The sequence below is a fragment of the Polyodon spathula genome, chromosome 14 (genome assembly GCF_017654505.1).
Source record: "Polyodon spathula isolate WHYD16114869_AA chromosome 14, ASM1765450v1, whole genome shotgun sequence".
In the NCBI taxonomy this organism is placed as follows: Eukaryota; Metazoa; Chordata; class Actinopteri; order Acipenseriformes; family Polyodontidae; genus Polyodon; species Polyodon spathula.
The window spans coordinates 15,525,310-15,545,573 of NC_054547.1; the positions used below are offsets into that span (position 1 = coordinate 15,525,310).

A 20,264-nucleotide genomic window follows, 5' to 3' on the forward strand; every position below is an offset into this window, starting at 1 on the left:
GAAAGTAAATAGATTTGGGCTTAAGCAACAAGCCTTTGGAGTCTCCCTTAATCTTGAAAGCTGAGTCACCAGTGTTTGTGTTGGGGCCATCCCCATCCATCCCTCCAGGATTTAGGAAGACACCCACTGCAATGCGTTTTCATTTAGCTGCTTTTAGTTTTGGTTATTTGGCAGGCTAGGGTACTCTGATTTAAAACTCTGCTCCTCTGAGTAATTTTCTAACAATGTTGGTGTTACAGGTAAGTAAATCCTTACCATTTTAATGCCTACAACTGAACAGCAGTTTACTTGCAAGCTGAATATATTTCTCAATACTTAAAATAAATATTAATAGTAATAATAATAATGATAATGATGATGAACTGTAGACTTGTCTACAGTTTTATGTTCATACAGCATTCTTTTTGCAGACTTGACAATCATTTCTAGACTGAATTCACTGGTAAAGGTATTATGCCAGAAGATTTGTTCTCTTGACTGATGGTCTTACCTCAGAAATTATAACTGACGTTTTGGCTTCTGGTTGGCAATTCAGTTGGAATTCAGTTTGAATCCAGTTTGAAAACAAACATTATAAACTAAATGCTAAATAATATGACACAATTCTGACCAGTATTGTGAATACTGTGCTTTTTAGAATTGCCTATGCATGTAAATGTACAGAGCATGTCTGTGTGTGTGTGTGTGTGTGTGTGTGTGTGTGGGGCTTTGCTGCAGCTGAGGGTTAGTGAAGCCCTTCCAGATGGTTCAAATATCATTAGCAGGAGGGCTGGATCACATGAGAATTCTGGCACTCCGTACATGGACAGCTGTGGGTCAGCATGCTGTAACACACACACACTCACAGTACAGGCTTCATCCAAGAGGCACAATCAAAGACAGACGCGCTCTCAGGCAAGACGGTCTGAGGATACCCACCATGCACACAGTGACCCAGCCAGTGTGGGCTTGGCAGATGTTGCTGTGAATGTGACTCAGTGGGTCAATCCAGGGTCTCTCTTCTCTCTCTTGGAATTTCTTCAATGGGCAAGAGCATGTCTGAGAGGTGTAACGTGCTGAGGAGCATCACTGCAGCGCTCTGCTGCTTCTATCAGAGGAGCTCTGTTATTGGGGTCAAGGTGAGTGAGGGGCTTGCTGGCTCTGTTAGCAAAGATACACGTCAGCATCCTCAAAGAAGTCTAGCACTCTGTTAAGCAAGAAAAGGTCTTACTACAGTGGAAATTGAAATATGACCCGTCTGTTTTGGGTCGAGGGTAGAGGAGGTCTTTTTAAATGTTCTGTAGCTGTAGTAAAATTAGTGCTTAATATCACATTATTATTATTATTATTATTATTATTATTATTATTAGTAGTAGTAGTGGTGTTGTTGTTTTCACACCCAGCTGTTGCTGACACTGTGGAAATGTCTTGCAACACTTTTTTTTTTAATGTACCAGTTTTGCACAAATGTGTTTGTCTAAGAGTATTGCAATTTAAATTGGGTAACTCTGAGAAATCTTGCAGCAGGACAAAGCAGATTTCTTATTTCTTTCTGTTTGGGGGCTAGATGATTAAACTCCTAATGAAATGATTCATAACTAGTAAGAAATGGCTACATTGCCTGACAGAGTTTAAACGTTACTTGCTGCAAACTACACTGGAGTGAATGTTTAGTACCACACTGTGGTACCAATAAGCTGCTGTTTTGCTAATCAAAAGCCATGGTTTCTCTGGGTCAACCACAGATTAGACATGAAGGATGTTATTAACATAAACAATGTAGATATTTCATTAGAGTCTTATAAGCATAAGTACTGTAACTGGTAATTGGTGTAAAGAAATTTACTAAATAACAGTTTGTAATAAAAGGTTTTGGAGAATCTTTTCCATAGTGTGTAACTGTGGTACTCCTATGTTGGAAAAAACAGTAGCTTATGAAATATATAGGCTTTATTTAAGTTTCAAATGTATACTTTTGTGCACTGACTACAACTTTTAGGGATTTGGTCAAATTAGTATGTCAATTAAAAGCCTTAGGGAGATGTTTCACTGACCTCAATGCATTTTGTATTCAATGCAAACTATCAGGGACACTGAGAAGTGTCCCTAATGTTACCCACGCACATATCCAACAGGATACGTATCAATCACTAGAAATACTTAAAGAAGAAAAGTAATCAATAAACTGAAAACTCCCTATTTTATTGATTAGCTACAACGTTACAGCTCTCGCCTTCTTCAGATAAACTTAAACAATCGCATCTGTCTGCCTGGCTATTCCTACCACTTGTCTGAAGAAGATGGAAGCCAGAATATTGCAGCTAATTGTTATGTTCCTTCTTTAATTATACATATATAAATATATGTGTGTGTGAAACATTAAGAACACATTTATGTATCCCTTACAAGTATCCCTATTATAAATTACTATTCAAAAGCGTTTGGTTTTTGTAAAGATTTCTCCTATAATTTGTTTGAGAAATTTCTAGAAATTCTAAATTTCAGTTGGGGTATGTAAACTTTTGTCTACAACACTCACACACTCTCTCTCTCTGCTGTGTAAGTGTTAATGTATCAGCATATATACCAATGCAGAGAATATGCTGACAGGTACAAAGCCAATATTTTAAAGTGAGCAGGTACATGTGATATTATTAATAGACTCAAAGTATATTAGGGTTTGTGCTTTATAAATCATACTTCAGTGAGTATGGGAAGTGTTTATAAAACAACAGTGATTTATATTAGAAAACAACAATGACGTAAATCAGGGCTGGTCGTGCCTTGGCAGTTAATTGAATGCCTCTTCGAGCTTTTAGTTCTGGGGGCATGCTCATGAGAACTTGCTGATGTAATCCATCAGATTCAAATCTTTCTGTATTTATGGAAGGTTTAGGCCCAAAATAGCCTGGAGTTTGTTTTTCATGTCTGGTATTTTAGTCTGCAGGGGCTGCCTGATTATGAGACCCTAGACAGGGTTTGGCATGATTATGATTTTTTTTTAATACTTCAAATAACTAAGGGGTTGCCATGGAAACTTTTCCTTTGGCCAGCTCCAGAGGGGATAAGGAACAGTGTAAACTGTGTTTGTCCTGGGTCGGTGGGGAGGGGTCATTTAAAAATAAATACAAATAAGTTAAAGACTAGTTCCAGAAGTTCAAAATCTAGCTATATATGGGGCCCCCGAAGAACTCATTTCCTTTCTAATAATGACTGTGACATCCAATATGGTGCCTTTATAATTTTAGACTGCTTATATTTGCAGTAGGACACAGCTGGTTCTTTCATACAGTATATGACTGCACAAGAGAGCCACTCCTAGAGTTCTAGAAGAGTAACTAAAATGAGTAGCAAATTGTACAGGCTTATACGATTACAAAACTACTATAATAGCCTCCCCTGCTGCTGTTGCCAATATTGCTTACATACACAATTCTGAGATTTACTGGTGCCCTCCCCCTTGACCCTGGCCTGACGTGATTCCTAATTAAAAGATTTACCATGTGCTCATTAAGTGAAGGAAATTCCACTTCTCTTTTTAGAAGTAACAGCTATTCTGTCAGCTGGTTGGCTTTACACCTGCACAATACCTTATTAGAAATGCCTTGTGCTACACACCAAACAAATAGGCTTAGGAAACGTCGAGTACCAACCTGAAAAACAAATATCTGTAAATAAATACAGCCCTCAAAGTGTCGTTTTAAATTACCTGTGTTTTTACAACTACTCTTCTTCTTATGTTGTTGAACTCTTCATTCCTTTTAAAGTCACTGGGGGAACAACACAAAAGAATAGATGTTAGCCTGCACCTACTGCTTTCTTTGCTGGACAGAGTTCCTTTGCAGTTAGTACTGGCTGTGCTATCTGGTGCTATCGGGTGCAACCGGGGGTGGCGGGGGTACTCAAGCCCCCTCCCCCCTGTTAGCCATAACCATGATTACAATTGTGTTTATGTTTTGTATTATTACCAACTACAAATTAATGACGCAGTCATATACATATACTGCATGGAAGCACTGATTGCGGCAAACATTGCTTCCCTTCCTCGCAATGAAACCATTTACACAGCTGACCAAATGCAACCAATGAAAACTACACGTAAAAAGAAAGAATTTTATGAGATTTTTAACTAGAGGTACCGGGACTATGACTGCACGTCCAGAGGTGCCGGCAAGTCCCGGCACAAATTAAGCACTGATAATAGGTAACTTTACTGTTACTTGTAGTGTATGCAATCTGTTACTTTTACCCTACTGTAAACAATGATTCTCATCTAGCAAGACTGCATAATTGAAAAGCTTATATTAAGTTTACACTATGATGTACTGTATTATTGGCTTCCTATTTCTATATGTTTCAGGATGTATTGCTGCCCTGTTTATAATCGCTCAGGCCCATGATAAAAACGAGTTTGATTGTGTAGTATTTGTGATTTTTTTTATCTTCTGTGGGTCTCGATATATTGCAGTTTTATCTGCAACTTGACAGGTAACCTGGGTCCCTCCTAAGGAAAATCCTGGTTGCACCCTTGTGTGCTATCCTGCTGAAACTGACAGTGAGTTAAATAATGACAAAGGATGCTTAGTCCAGTGAAATTAGAAATGATAGCTGTAATAAAGAAATAATTACCTGAAACCTATAACACCCAGTATAATAATTATTGTTCAATGCCCAATTATTTTTTAAAGTTTTCATCTTATTAATGACGGATGACAGCAGTGTCATGGTCCAGCAGTTTAAATAGGTTCACATCAATTTTCACTTTTCTCATGCAGGCAAAAAATAAAAGGGACTTTTTGACTGCTGCACCATGTCAACGCTGTTAAACTCTTCTGGATACTGTTTCTGCCTCAGTGCTTAAGTGTATTGGACTTTATGCATGGCAAATCTGATTTTCAGTTATTAATTACCTTTACTCTGGAAAATATACTTTAAACTAATTTAAAATTTAAAGTTAAACAGGTTCCACATTCTAAATTCCTAAATCCAATTTCTAAAAAGGGATCAATGTTCTGAATGAACTTGAAGCTAAAAATATAAAGCATGCCAAAACTTCCACAGGTCTTTAAACCCTTTATTGAAAAAAGCACCAGGTCACAACCGTCGTAAATGAGTCAGCAAACAGTTGCAGGTTCAGTTTAACAGTCCTCTTGCAGGACTCTCAGAATGGATGCTATTTGAAGGTCTTGTTAACAGGAGTCATGAGCGAGAAATAAACAACTAAAACCACTCGTAAATCAATGTCTGTCACCCTTCCCCCATTCTCCTCCTCTAGAGTCCCATTCCATAGTTGCTTGGATTTAAGCTGTCCAACATGTTTTTATACTTTCCAGGAGCCACCCTTTGGGTTTTCCTAACAACGTTCAAGATGTTCATGCTTTTTCTTACGGCTTCAAAACCCTGGCAAGGCTTCTGTCTTAATACGAAGGTGGTGGGTTTGAGGCTTCAGTATATTTAGAACCAATCATTTGCTTAATTAGTCCTTTTTAATTGTTCTCCGCTCTGAAAAAAGATGCAGATTTAAAATGTTACAGCTAACTTTAAATATTCAACTGTTTTTGAGAACTGAAAAGTAAAAAGTTCTAATTTAAGTAAATGATTAGTTCAATTAAGAGCTCAGTTGGAATGAAAACCAGAAGACACAGGTGGTCCTGTCCTTAAACAATCCAGCGCTTCAGCAAGACAGTACCGCTGGAACGAGCCTTAATCCTTTAAACATGCTTACTAGTAATTAATCTAGTAATCTTTGAAATACTAGAAGAACCCCTGGATGGCTTTTACATTACAGGGAGCAACATGAAGGAAAGGACTTGAAAGAGTGGCTATGGGCAGTAGAGAATTCCAGGCTGCTGTAGTGTACCAAGTTACAATATGTCCTGTAGCTGCATGTGTGCATGTGTACAGAGTCTACACTGTGAATGGTTTGCACGTGTATGAAATCCACAGGGAAGAACACACTGTATTCATTTTGCAAGTGACCTGTTGGCAGCTCACATGCTGATATTAGACATCCTGTCATCCTTTTGCCTTGATTGTTTACCAAAGACATCAATCTTGTTCTGCTTCACTCACACCAAATGAGAATTTTGATTTGTAATGTATTCGTTTTGAGTGTTTCATTTTAAACTTCAAATGGATTGATTTCCAAGTTTCGATTCAAAATAGATTTATTTTTCAATAAAGTGGATTTTTAAAAATTTCCTTTATATAAGCATGATCAACAAGTACAGAGAAACATCATCTGTAATTGACAAACCCAGGACTGGAAGCTGTCTTACAAGGATGAGCAATACTTGAAGATAATATCCTTAAGGAACAGAAAGACAATGAGCGTTGACTTGACAACAGAACTGGCAGAAGGCACAGGTGTCGTCCATCCATCAACAGTCCAAAGCACCTTTGACCATTGTTCCACAGTCCAATTTCTGTGTTCTTGTGCATATTTTAGCTTTTTAGTCTTGTTCCTCTTTCTTAACAGAGGTATTCTTACTGCAACACATCCTTTAAGTCTTGATTTAAAGAGTGACCTTCGTACTGTTGATTTGATGGACAACCACACCTGTGCCTTCTGCCATTTCTGTTTTCAATTGTAACCTGGCCTGTGGTTTTGAATATATTATTTAAAACTTGTATTGCCTTTGTTAAAAATATGTGTAGTACTTTTTAATCCAACAGTGCTTATTTTATCTGCATATTTTACCATGCTGCTTTCAACATGATATAAAATGACCTGTTACATAATACAATAGCTTCTTCCCTGTGTTCGTAGAATGTAATGTGGAAAATTACATGGCACAGGAAGAAGGGGCAGTAGTGGATAGTGTGTAATCACAGAAGGAGAGTCAATAAACTACTCCTCCAGGGTATTGCATGAGGAGCTGGGGAGCTGAACAGGGGTCTCAGTTTACTTATCAACAGGAAGGGCGAGACCCAGCACAAGTGGACGCGCTCCGTAAATGACCCAGTGTGCCAGGAAGTCTTGAGAGATGAGACTGATAGGGCAGGACATCAGACAGATAGAGCCATGCATTAGGGAGGCTGGTAATTGTTGAGACGTTTGATAAGGATGGACCAGAGACATCAAAATTCTACTTAATACTGCCATATTACACTACTAAATGCATACTGTAGTTCCAGCAGAGAAAAAAGTTAATAAACTGTGTAAAAGTATTTTTTTTGCATTAGCTAATCCCATAAACTCCTTTTGATCTTGTAAAAACACATGTTTTTTTTATTTTTTTGTACTAAGCATTTAAGCATTTTCACTTCTTAAATCACAAACCAGTCGTTAACAATTCCTTTGTATTAGGAGTCTCATTGTCTGAAGTGTGGATTAAACTACCAATGACAACACGTCTAGAAATCTGTGACTATTGTTGGTTTGTGTCTTTGTGATTGAACCCTCCCCCCTCTCTCTGTCTCTGTCATATATATTAGATTATATATATATATATAAAATTAGCATTTTTGGAGTTTTGCAAAAAATTGCAAAAAAAATCTATTTCTTGTAACATTTTTTCCTCATCCACAAAAGCAAAAGATTTGCTACAGAAGATTTTTCCTATAATTTGTTTGAGAAATTTCTAGAAATTATAAATATCAATTGGGGTATGTAAACTTTTGACTACAACTGTGTGTGTGTGTGTATCTCTCTCTCTCTCTCTCTGATAGAATTTGTGAACAATTGTTTTTAGCAAATGTTTTCCCATAAAAATTGCCAGAATTCATTGCTTTTTGGCCTGTTTAAAGTAATGAATAATACAATCAGAGCATGCCAATTGCCATAAATTACATTATTTTCTTTGTTTGTCTGGAAAATATTATTGCTGCTTTTATGAACGCCAACACTATTAACAGATGTTGCTTTACGTTTCCAACTTTAGAGACCTCAGCAAGCACACAACTGCCTTGACTTAAAAACACCCTTGGTCTTCCTCATGCAATATGTTTTTAAGCTACAATATTTGCCTGGTTGAAGCAAGCACAATGTAAGCTGATTACAAGCTAGTGGGTTGTAGCAAAGGTGACTCCCAGGACTATGATCTAATTCTAATGTGCAAATAGGTGTAAGATACTGATATCCTTCCTGATAGAAAACTGAGTCGTTAACATTTCATTTACATTCTTAATCAAAACACCAAAGTGGAGCCGTGTCAGTTATTCATGTGAGGATTCATTCCAAATTCAGGATTCATTCCAAATTCTTCTGAGTAAGAAAATACTTTTTTTTTTTAGTCTCGCTGTAATACAGTGTAATGACTTATTTCAATTAAACCATGAACGGCAATGTATTTGTAACTGGATAGGGCTGGTACTGATTCTGTACAACTGTAGGCGGCAGCAGCATCCTTGAAAACAAGTGCAGTATTTTAAATTTATTTTTATTTTTTTACTGCGTGAAGATCAATCAGCCATATTTTTAATAGGTGAAATAAGCGCTGAAGCGCTATTAGGGTATTAACCCTTGATGCACAGGGTTTGACTGATTAGAGACATGTGTTTAGCTGCTTTCTATCTTGGGGTGAATGATGGGCCTGTTCTCGAACACTGGTTGACTAATTGTAATTTTATTCAGTATTTTTTTTCTGGGTTCAATGGAAAGTTCTATTGCATTCAGCCACGTTGAGAATTAGAATTGCAACAGTTACACATTAAAAAAAAAAATCCTGGCAAATAAAAAAAAAAAAATAATAAAAAAAAAAATCTGCTGTAAACGTTACTCAATTCTGGCATAAAAACTATGAGCTAAGGTTATGAGTAAATAATAATTTCATACAGCAAATATTTTCTAAGTTAACAGAGCTCAAAAATCTTGGAACTCAAATTAACTGGTTATAAATGAATTCCAGTTCATAACTGAGCAGATAATGACTACAGAGTGAGATATTAACTTATAGTAAGTTATCACTATCCAGAGATAGTTTTAATGCCAGCACAGTGCAGGGTTCTATTAGTGTGAGTGCTGTAATAAATATGCCTGCGGTTAAACACATACAAAAGTAGCACATAAATAGTTTACAGCTGAGCATGCAGACAGATTATTGGCTAATTTGTTTCTTTACATTAGGTATCATTCCTAAAAACATGCCTTCACACTTCCCAAGTATTACACACACAACCTGCTTATTCTAATAGTAAAATTGAACAATGTTCTATCATTATTTTAATGAAGGCTGTGACAAACACCCAGTCTGGCAGATGTCTAGCCACTATTATAATTCTCCAATAAATCTTCTTGTGTTCATATTGCATTATGAGCATATAACATGTTTTCGTTAGACTTGTATATTCACAGTGCTGGAGTGTGGGAGGACTGGCTGGAATGGAGAGAATGAAATCCACTAGAGCAGAGCTGTGCTACCTTTCTGGCTCAACGAGCCTGACTGATTAGTATATATCACTAATGGAAAAAAGTAGAGTTTACTAAAAGCTGACTAAAGCAACTTCACACATCTGCAGCAGTTTTCTTCAACTTAAACCCGTTGTTTAAAAAACACAACATCAATATGCTGAATTTTGACTGGACAGTACCCAGATCTGCCTTCAGTCTTTTTAAATGAAAACCCAGTTTTCATTTAAAACTTTATTTAAGCAATTGACATGCAGGAAATGTGAAATATTACATAACTGTGTTATCATGGTTCATCGATAGAAATGCTGTAGAAAGTACGGCATATAAACACATGAATATTATAGGTTTGATACACCAATTTTATATGTATATTCTAACTCAAAAAAATTGCCAGTGTCTCATTATTTTTAGTCCAACTTTTCCTTTAAGGTATAAAAGCGTCAATATGTACTTTTAAGCTCCAGTAATTGAATACTAATGAAGTTCTGTGTTTGACTCAGGTTCAAACTTGGAAGTGTATTCAGTGATGATGACAATGACATCCATATCACCTTCTGACTGTGCACTCAGCAGCAGTGAAGTAATCTTTCCCAGAAGCTCTGTCAGTATTTTTAAATAATCATGAGCAAAGCATCAGCACCTCACTAATCCCTGTGTCTCACACCTCTGCTTTCCCTAAGTGCTCAATTTCTCTATCAGTCAAATTTCAAACCACCACTAAACTGCTTAATAAAAAAAAAAAACATTCCTACACCACAAACAGTTGAATAGGTTTCGTGTCTGGCACTGTGCTAACTGTGTTTTCACTGAGCATTGATCAGATACCGATTTATTTAGAAGCTTCTTAAGTCAGTCTTCAGAGTATACTGCGGCATTGAAATTATTTGGTATTTCGTTTTATTTCTAATTAAATTGTATTGATTGTAAGCTAAGTATAGAAGCTTTAATATCAAAGAAAATGAAACATACATCCAGTCTAAAGGTTCGTTCCTTCTCTGTGATTCAGTGGTACCAACAGATACATTATACTGGTGCGATTAAGGGAGTATTGTGGTTGAGGAATCTCATCGTCATAAAGAACACCTGCCGCTGTGTACCACTTGTAAACCACCGGCACATGAAGCAAAGTGGCCCACATACAATATGAAAAGCTGATAAAATAGGATTTGAATGGCTCTGTTTAAGACTACTCTAATTCAACCAGTGTGGTTTCTTTGACTTTCCTGTAACTCGCAGTGCCATCTGGTGGCAGAATGGTGTCATTGCTGTAGTGTTAAAGGCAGATCTGTGGTATTTTTTTGGTTTTTTATTGGCACATCCCTAAGACAAACTGTTATGTTGATGTATTCAGCAGCCCAAAGGCTTTTAGTTACCAATCTATTTGACCCCTTAGACAATCCTCTCTCTTGTCATTGGGCACAGCTGTAGCATTTGCTCTTCTAAGCTTAATGCAAGGAAACATTTTTTGTAAAGGCTGCTTCAAGGTAATATAGTTGATACATTTTTATGTGCTTATTTGCAGACACTGATTTCCTGTTTTACATTGTTATTGTCCAAAATACCACCGTGAATACCAGGGGAAAGTGTCCAGTGCAGTTCAACTGATCTAAGCGCAAGTGGATCTGAATACCACCATCATTTAAATCATACATACTGTCGGATGTTTGATTTTCACAGCCTCTGACCCTTTATTAATTATAATTCAATCCGCTAGCTTTTTGAAAAATTAAATAGACCGCATTGTATTTCTTAATTTCAAATATGATCTATTAGTGTCTTAACCATTATTTATTTACTTTATTCATTTATTTGGCAGATGCCTTTATCCAAGGCAATTAACCCTTCTTACAGTATAATGAGTCATTTGCACGTACCAATACCAAAGACATCTCAGAAGCAAAGTGATTAAATATTATTATTTATTATTATTATTATTATTATTATTATTATTATTATTATTATTATTATTATTCTTAGAAGATGCCCTTATCCAGGATGACTTACAGTTGTTACAAAATATCACAGTACAAAGTACAACATTACAGATTATAATACTACAGATAAGAGCCATTAAAGTACAATACAATCAGTAGCAAAAAATCAAATTCAAACAAGAACAAAATTAATACAGTAAATAATTACATATAAGAGCGAGTTTGACTGAGAGCAGTTAACTTATAGTAAAAAATATTTGCTTATATGAGTAAAGTCCAGTGAGAGCACATAGTGAGTACGATGAATGGATGAGAGTAAAATCAAATACAAGACACAGTTAGTAGTTATAGTTAAGAGCACTAGTACAATACGGCAAGGTATGGAGCAGTTCAGTGCAAGTACAAGCTGATGCAAGTACTGGTACAATTGAGTGCCCTATATCAGGACATCATGATTTGATTACAGTATATGCAATTACGCCATTGAGTCGCTGTTTAACAAACAAGCCAACTCGTTTACTGTATTTCCTTCAAGTATTACAACCCGGAGTGCACAACAAGTAAGCTTATAAATGCTTGGCTGAAGAGAGGCAGTTTCCCAACCTATTGTACTCATTAACTAATCACAATGCTGTCTAGCAGGGGCAAACAAATCAGATGATCAAAAGAGGAGCCAATGCATGAGGGAAATGTAACACCGCCCTGCAAGCCGTGAATGGCTGCTGAAGCCACCTAATAAGAAGGGTAGAAAGTGAAAGTTAGTGACAGAAGCAGAGAGTCACTCAGCACACACACACACATGCTGTCATGTCTGTGAAGGTACTGAAAGAGCATGTTCTTCCTGCTTATGTGCAGTTCTCCAAGGAGCGATACATCATGGATGGCACTCCGGAGCGGCTACGCAAGGAGCTGGAGGAGGAGCTGAAGTTGAGCAGTGAGGAGCTACGAAGCCATGCCTGGTACCATGGAGTCATCCCCAGACAGGTATGCCAGCCCACTCTGCTGCTTTCAGGGCCCTAGTCCATGTTTATTGATTTGGTTGTGTTGAAAATGCTTTTAGTTTGTAAATGAAGAGAGAAATATGAAATGGTGTAATTACAGAAATTATGGTTGAACAAGTCCAGAATTGTTGCACAGTGGAAAGAGGACATGAAGGAATACTTCTGGCAAGGCCTTACTTCACATTGCAAGGTTACGTGTTACAAAACTATTATGAAACACTCGTAAGGTTGATTTTAAAAATGTGTCTTGAGTGGTTTACTTGTTTTGGCTTTACTTTCTCAAACAAATGGTGCCATGTTGTCTTGGTTTAAAGACCTTAAATACAGCCAATTTGAGTTCTTGACAATGTGTTGACAATTTTCAATTAGTTTTAATTGTTGACAAATGGCGACCACCATGTTCTTGATAGCAACACTGTTGATGGCTTACACTGCATACATGACTGATTATTATTGTCAGGTAAGGCAAAGGCTAGAACTAAAATAATTACATGCAGGGTCAAGGGGTACCTTATTAGAAGCCTCTGTTGCATTTGTCAATCAATTCGTTAAATGTCCCAGACTCTGTCAATAGTGTTTGAAAGCACCTTCTCACCCCTGGTATTCAGATATCCAAAGACACAGTACCTAGAATTTATGGATCATACAAAACTCTCAGTTTATATGCATGTGTGTCTTTCTTCAATGGTAGTACCTTTGATTATTACAGTATTTATTGATATTAAGAGCCAAGGGAATTGACAGTAGAATAGTTATACATTTTATTATTTTTAATTTCTAGTTTCAGGTAATAATCTTGTATTAAAAGGCTGGCAACACTAATAATAAAAAATATTTTTTAAACAAAAATAATGGTCACAAATTCATTTAATTGGAGTAACATCTGAATAACTTATGTTTTGTAGTTATTTTGTAATTAAATCACTAGTTCTGATAAACAATGTTAAAATAAAAAATGGCACACAGATTCATAATTAGTTTTTACATAATTACTTTTTTCCTGACAAGGTATCAGAAAGCCTGATCCAGAGGGATGGAGATTTCCTGATCCGGGATTCTCTCTCCAGCCCGGGCAACTATGTCTTGACGTGCCAGTGGAAGAACAGCCCACAGCATTTCAGAATCAACAAGAAGGTGATGGCCATGAATGAAGCCTACTCGCGGGTGCAGTACCTGTTCGAGAGGGAGAGCTTTGACAGCGTGCCCTCCCTTGTGCGTTACTACGTGGGGAACCGCAAGCCGGTGTCGGGACTGGTGGGCGCCATCATCTTCCAGCCCATCAACAGGTCCCTGCCGCTGCGATGCCTGGAGGAGAAGTACAACCCAACGCCCATCAAGATCGAGTGCTCCGTGCCGGCCGAGAAAACCGAGAACTGCAAGAGGCTGAGCCTCAACGTCATGAACAACGGACACTCTCTGGACCACAGAGGCAATCTCTTGAGGTAGGTTTAAGACATGCACATATAATACACATGTACCCCAACCCAAACTCTACATCTGCATTGGAAAGTGTATTTTAAACAGTTAAACCGAGGGCTACCAGTTTTGGTTTTGGTTATGCTTTCATGGACAGTGACAAAGTCATTAACCAAAAGTTTGATCAGATAAACTAAGCTGCAACTAACAACAATTACAATTGATTTCTGTTTCTGAGTGCACATTTTAAACAATATGTATTTTAAAGCACAGTATATAGCACGTGTTTAGCCATGCATGGTATCTAAAGCAACACCAGTTTGTAGGAATACTTAATGATTTATTTGAGTCACTGTTATGAACAAACAAAAACTATACAAACATGTATCATTTTAAAATCAGTAGGATTAGACCTGTACTTTAGTCCCTGGATAATTACACCATATAAGCCATATCTGTTGGTGGGGAAAAATTAGTTCAGTTTAGAAACACAAATATTATTTGGTCGCTGCCATGCAGAAAATGTCTAACTTATAAGTTAGTTATGTAACTCGTATCAACCTAATCATTTCTGCATTTACTGTAATTTTTTCATCTTAGTTCAGTCTCAGTGTCAAGCGTCCCTTCCAGCTGATTATTTATTTATTTATTATAAATGTAGTCTTTGCCAATTTTTTTCAGCGGTTTTCTCCCCAATTTAGTATGCCCAATTATTATCTGTATCCTCAGCTCACCGCTCGCAACCTCCCCCCCCCGGGAAATGGTGGCTGGAACACGCGTCCTCCAAAACGTGTTGATGCCAATCCATCATTTTTCGCACTGCAGATCCACAGCGATGCCACCAAACCAATAGTGCCAGAGGACAACACAGATCTGGTGGCTCCAACTGCAGAACCACAGGTGCCCCGTCAGGCACAGGGGTCACTGATGCTCGGTGAACCGTGGATTCCCCTGTCAACCTAAGCCCTCCCTACCCGGGCAGCGCTCTGCCAATTGTGTACCACCCCTTAGAAACTCCTGGTCGGCTATGCCTGGATTCGAATTGCGATCTCCAGGCTATAGGGCACATCCTGCACTCCGTGCGGAGCACCTTTACTGGATGCGCCACTCGGGAGCCCTTTTTCCAACTGATTCTTAGTCCTCATTCTCACTGTGTTTTGTCCTCACAGAAACAAAGACAAGAGTGGCAGCCAGCCTGCCTGCCTCAACCACATCCAGGAGAAGAGACGACCACTTAAGACGCATCAGTCTGAGAGCTTTCTCCCCATTGGTTTGTGTTTTCAATCAGTTCTTCCTTCTAATCTCGATGACTTTGTAAAATGTTTGAATTCCTATGGTTTTTCTATTAAACCTATACAGTGTAAACCCCTTTTACAGTGGGTTAATATACTAAGAAGCAAAATCTGTCTGAATGTTGCAATTGGACTAGATAATGCAGTTTTAAAACAATAAAATAAAGGAGTGCTATATGTTAGATTTATAACTGAAAGAGGAACGTAATCATGCGTTATAAAGTACCACAAGCTTCAAGATCAATGCACATGGTGGTTAATTTGTTACATAAATGTGTGTTTTTTGTAATTATACTATTTTAGCAATTACTCATAACCTTTTTATTTTCAATGCCAGGCTCCAGACCCCATCCTCAGACACATACAATGGAGATGCAGTCACAACAGAAGCCCACCGTGTTCAGGACTGGAAGTGAGCCGGCCCTCAGCCCAACTGTGCCAAAGAGAGTGATGTTCGAAACGCAGGCCGGGGAGGCCATCCGGGGTTCGGACAGCCAGCTGTGTCCCAAACCGCCCCCCAAACCTAGCAAAGTGTCGTCCCTGCGGCAGCCACATTCCCCGCTACTCCAGCAAGCCCCACACAGCCCTGACATGAACTACTGCGAGCTGAGACCCTGCAGCCCAGCCGACTGGGAGAGGCTTACCCAGACCGCAGTGTCCCCCAGCAGTTACGTGGAGAGGCTGAGGACCGAGGAGAACATAAAGACCTGCTACAGAAAGTCAGAAACACATTTTTCTGTGCTGGAGCGGAACTCTTACCAACCCGCCATGGAGTCAGTGGAAGACAGGAACGAAGAGGATGAGAAGGGGCCAGTGTTTGTCTGTCCGATCTTTGAGACCGTATCCGTATTTAGACCCAATGACTTTGAATCCCGGCTGCTTCCCTCTGAGAACAAACCACTGGAAACGGTAGTCCTCAAAAAAGCCAAAGAGCTTCTTTTGAGGAAGGACCTAAAGACCATCGCCAAGCATATCCTTTTAGCTGACTGCCAGGTATTATCACCTTTCTGTCTATGATCAGTTTTGTGAGTAAAGGCAGTAATTTGCCCTGGGCCTAATACATATTTTATTCCAGTCTAAAGTTTCATAAAATGTCTCATACTTTAGTAAAATATTTAACTGACTATTGCACCTTATTTATTCTTTAAATTTAAAACAGATTCAGAAATTAAAAATGAGTCCATATTAAAATAGATGTATAATGAAGAATGATAGTGACCTCTTTCATGTTGAACTCATTGCTAATGTTGTGAAAGTCAGTTTATTTGGCCATTGCATTTTCCTGACATGCTTTGTGTTCTAAAATGTTGAATGCCTATCTAGATAGTAAGACCTCATCTAGAATATTATGTTCAATTCAGTTCTGGTCATATCGCTACAAAAGGGATATTGATGCTCTAGAAAGAGTGAAAAGAAGAGTGACCAGAATTATTCTGGGCTTAAAAGGCATGTCATATGCAGACAGGTTAAAATAATTGAATCTATTCAGTCTTGAACAAAGAATGCTACGCAGAGACCTGATTCAAGCCTTCAAAATTCTAAAAGATATTGACAGTTTTGACCCATAGGACTTTTTCAACCTGAAAAATGAAACAAGGACCAGGGGTCGCAAATGGAGATTAGACAAAGGGGCATTCAGAACAGAAAATAAGTGGCAATTTTTTACAGAGAATTGTGAGGGTCTGGGTCCCGTAATGTTGTTGAAGCTGACACCCTAGGATCCTTCAAGAAGCTGCTTGATGAGATTCTGGGATCAATAAGCTACTAACAACCAAACGAGCAAGATGGGCCAAACAGCCTTCTCTCGTTTGTAAACTTTCTTTTCTTATCTAAGGCCTGCAAGTGACCCTGTAAAAGGCTTCACTTGTAGCTGCTGTCCATATTCTCTTGTTCCTTGGTTGACTGCTGTTTACCATTAGAACAGTGTCAAATGAAAGCGATGCCATGCCAATGCTTCAGAATGACACAAAGGATATTTGACATCGTCTCCATTCCAAATTAGTGGCAGCTTGCCTCCAGCAGGGCGTGCAGACCGTGGTTGCGTTGGCTGTGCCAAAGCTGCCCTTGATTGCGGAAAATCATTTAGAGTCTCAGGTCTTCTACATGTAAACAGACCTGATGGGTTGCAGAAGTAATTGGTGGAAAAATCCAAGACATGATGTGTAACGCCCACAGGAAAATGGGATATTAGTATTTTGATACAGGGTGGGGGTAGTCGTGACGTTTTTCTGGTTGGGTTTACATGCTGTTTATTCAGAAATTGCTTTAATAAAAGGTTTACTCATCGCAAGCCAGCCAAGAATAAAATCTGAACAGCATGTTGTCTCCTAATGTTTCCTTTAAGGAGCTCTGTGCCAACAAACAAACAATTACATATTGGACTAAAAATAAATATATAACTACAGCATGTTTAACATAGATTTTCCTTTAATACAGTTTTATCTTTTAACATTAATAAAGGCTATCTTACAAGCCTTGTTGAACTTGTGTACCCATCAGGTTGCTAGGATATGGAACGTCTCTGAAGAAACAAAGGGGCTGATGGGAGTGAACTCCGGCCTAGAACTCATTACATTGCCTCATGGACACCAGCTGCGCCAGGACCTAATTGAAAGGTAAACACTCCAGCTCCCCTGCATGAAAGCAGCACTTTGTGAAATCGTACTTGACAATCTAAGTCTGCATTTAAAATCATTCAATAATAACTCAATAATTGAGTCAACACAGTACATTCTTTGAATCTGCAGTTCGGCTCAGTTTATTTATGACATTCCACTAGGATAAAAGTTTTTATTTTTAATGAAGTGGTTGCCAATTGCATGTATGATGCATATTACAACAACAATCCATCCAGTTTTAACATTTTTATTTTGTTTAGCTCAGTTAAGTATATATGTGCAAAATGTGATTTGTTTTTATTTTATTTTTTTATAGTTCAGAGATTTATTACTAGAGATTCACTCAACAATACTAGACTTTAAAAATACACCCAAAATGAACACATTTAGCAGGTTTATTACAGAGTAATTAGTACTTGCTTGGTTTAACAGAGGGAAAGTAACACTGTAGTTTTCTGTTTAATATAACAGTAAATAAGTGCACACACACAACTTTAAAAGTATAGCACATTATATTGGGACTACATATTTCAGAGGAACCACTCTTTCCTGGTTTAGGCACAACACGACGTCAATCGGGGTAGCGGTGGATATTCTGGGCTGCACTGGGAGTCTAGATGAGCGAGCGATGGCACTAAACAGGATCATTCAAGTGGCGGTGGAACTGAAGGACTCGATGGGAGATCTGTATGCCTTCTCCGCTATCATGAAAGCACTCGACATGCCACAGGTAACTTCATACAAATTAGTGAAAGCATTAGCTCATATTTTCCTTTACACCAGGTGGTTGTACAAGATCAAAACTGGTTTATGTAAGAATGTTATTACATAGTATGGGGTTTATCTTACAAACACTGCAAGAACACCGACAGAGGTACAGTGCGGACTGTTCTCATATGGTGTGGTTATTTGATTTGAGCAGTTAGCAGGATGCCTCACCTTTGACACAACAGTACTTTTGAGATATAACAGAAAAAACTTTCTGTAAGATGTTAAAACAGCAGTTTCCCATAAAATGTTAAATAAATAATCTTTATTTTTATGTAGCGCCTTTCACAGTCGCCCACCATCACAAAGAGCTTTGCAAGATACGAGACTAGGGTGTGTGAACTGTGCATCAGCTGCAGAGTCAACAATGTCTCACCTGAAAGACGAACCACAAGAAGGTTAAGTGACTTGCTCAGGGTCACACAATGAGTCAGTGGCTGAGCTGGGATTTTAACCGGGGACCTCCTGGTTACAAGCCTGTTTCTTTAACCACTGGACCACACAGCCTCCTACGACAGTTTCCCATAAAATGTTATCAGTCAAAAAATAAATAAATAAAAAACACCAACAAGCAATCCTTTTTGATCTCTGTAGCCTCTCGAGCTGCAGAAGATCATGTGCATTTGTCAAGCAGGTTTCAAGGAGTATTCCTACAGCTACAACCAATAGTGGCGATGCAAACAAACTGGACTGACAACTTTCAGTTGCATTTAACATGAAATACTTGCAAATGGTTTAAATAATGTTATGGATTTGTTTCACTGGTTAACAGTTAAAATGTGTTTTCAAACTATTATACAGCCACATTGTAAATTAGTAATTTTGCTTAAGATTACATAATAAAGGCATGCAGTATTTAAAAAATAAAATAAAATAAAAATAATTACTTGTTAACAGATAACCAGGTTGGAGCAAACGTGGACTACCCTGCGACGCAAGTACACTCAGACAGCCATTACCTACGAGAAAACACTCAAACCATTTTTTAAAGGTCTATATGAAGGAAGTGGTAAGTAAATTCACTGGTGGAATATTTTCTGCACTTGTATTTGTAGAAACTTGTATTTGTAACTATTGACCTTAAATGTTTGCAGTCATGTCTGTCCAAAAGAAAAAAAAAAAAAAAAAAAACGTTACTTTTGGCTTATATTTAAAAAAAATTTATTTTTAAAATAAAGAATGACTATATATAAAAATTTTTTTTTATTGGACCAACACAGTTAAAAATATACACACTCAAGATAGGTCCCGTAGTCAGGTAAAAGTGGATTTGAGTAGCACAAGTGTTAGTAGTATTCTGAAAAGGAATAAGAGCTTGGGAACACAAAACAATTGAACAGATAAATAAAGCAAAAGAGCAGCACTTTTTTCATACTTGTTGTGCAAAGGGCATTCATGTAGTAACAAGGTATAAATTGAGGTTTTCAGAAAAGGGGGAAAAAAAAATAAATTCAGGATGCAGCAAGACAATCAATCATTTAAAAACAATGCTGACCGCCTGCTCTTTTCGGTTGTGTTATTTCAGTAGACGTTCCCCTCAGCAGTACAACAGTCCCCCTCCTGATGCCTCTTCTCACCCTGATGGAGCGCCCGGCGGTTAACTTTGAAGCAATGGATCTGTGGGAGAGTAACGACCAAGGCTGTGAGATAATGTTCCGCCACTTGGAAAGTGGCCGCACTGTAGCTGAAAACGCAGATACTTACAGGAACAACGCGGAACGCGTTCTACAAGGTGAGTGCACTAACAGAGCTGCAATGCAGATTTCTGTAGTATGTGTTTGTCCACAACATTATTCTGCTGTACACTTTATTATTAAATGGTACTGCAGAATAATGTTCCGGAAAAAATAAAATATCGTAGTTATATACCTAAAACATGAAACCTGAATTCCATCTATAAGGTT

At 38.0% G+C, this 20,264-nt stretch overlaps 1 protein-coding gene across 5 annotated transcripts in view; it reads left to right on the top strand.

Annotated features, from left to right (window-relative positions):
• LOC121327326 (breast cancer anti-estrogen resistance protein 3 homolog) overlaps nucleotides 1-20,264 on the top strand; it is an 82,109-nt gene that overhangs the window by 60,627 nt on the left and 1,218 nt on the right. For 3 of the 5 annotated variants that reach the window (XM_041271284.1, XM_041271286.1, XM_041271287.1), the window contains 8 exons: nucleotides 12,121-12,249; nucleotides 13,275-13,708; nucleotides 14,852-14,952; nucleotides 15,312-15,967; nucleotides 17,474-17,589; nucleotides 18,151-18,322; nucleotides 19,258-19,369; nucleotides 19,886-20,092. In XM_041271284.1, the coding sequence (XP_041127218.1) occupies nucleotides 12,121-12,249; nucleotides 13,275-13,708; nucleotides 14,852-14,952; nucleotides 15,312-15,967; nucleotides 17,474-17,589; nucleotides 18,151-18,322; nucleotides 19,258-19,369; nucleotides 19,886-20,092 (1,927 nt within the window). Of the gene's footprint in view, nucleotides 1-821; nucleotides 1,119-12,120; nucleotides 12,250-13,274; nucleotides 13,709-14,851; nucleotides 14,953-15,311; nucleotides 15,968-17,473; nucleotides 17,590-18,150; nucleotides 18,323-19,257; nucleotides 19,370-19,885; nucleotides 20,093-20,264 lie in introns of those variants that run through there. The other 2 variants (XM_041271288.1, XM_041271285.1) reach the window with 2 other exon arrangements.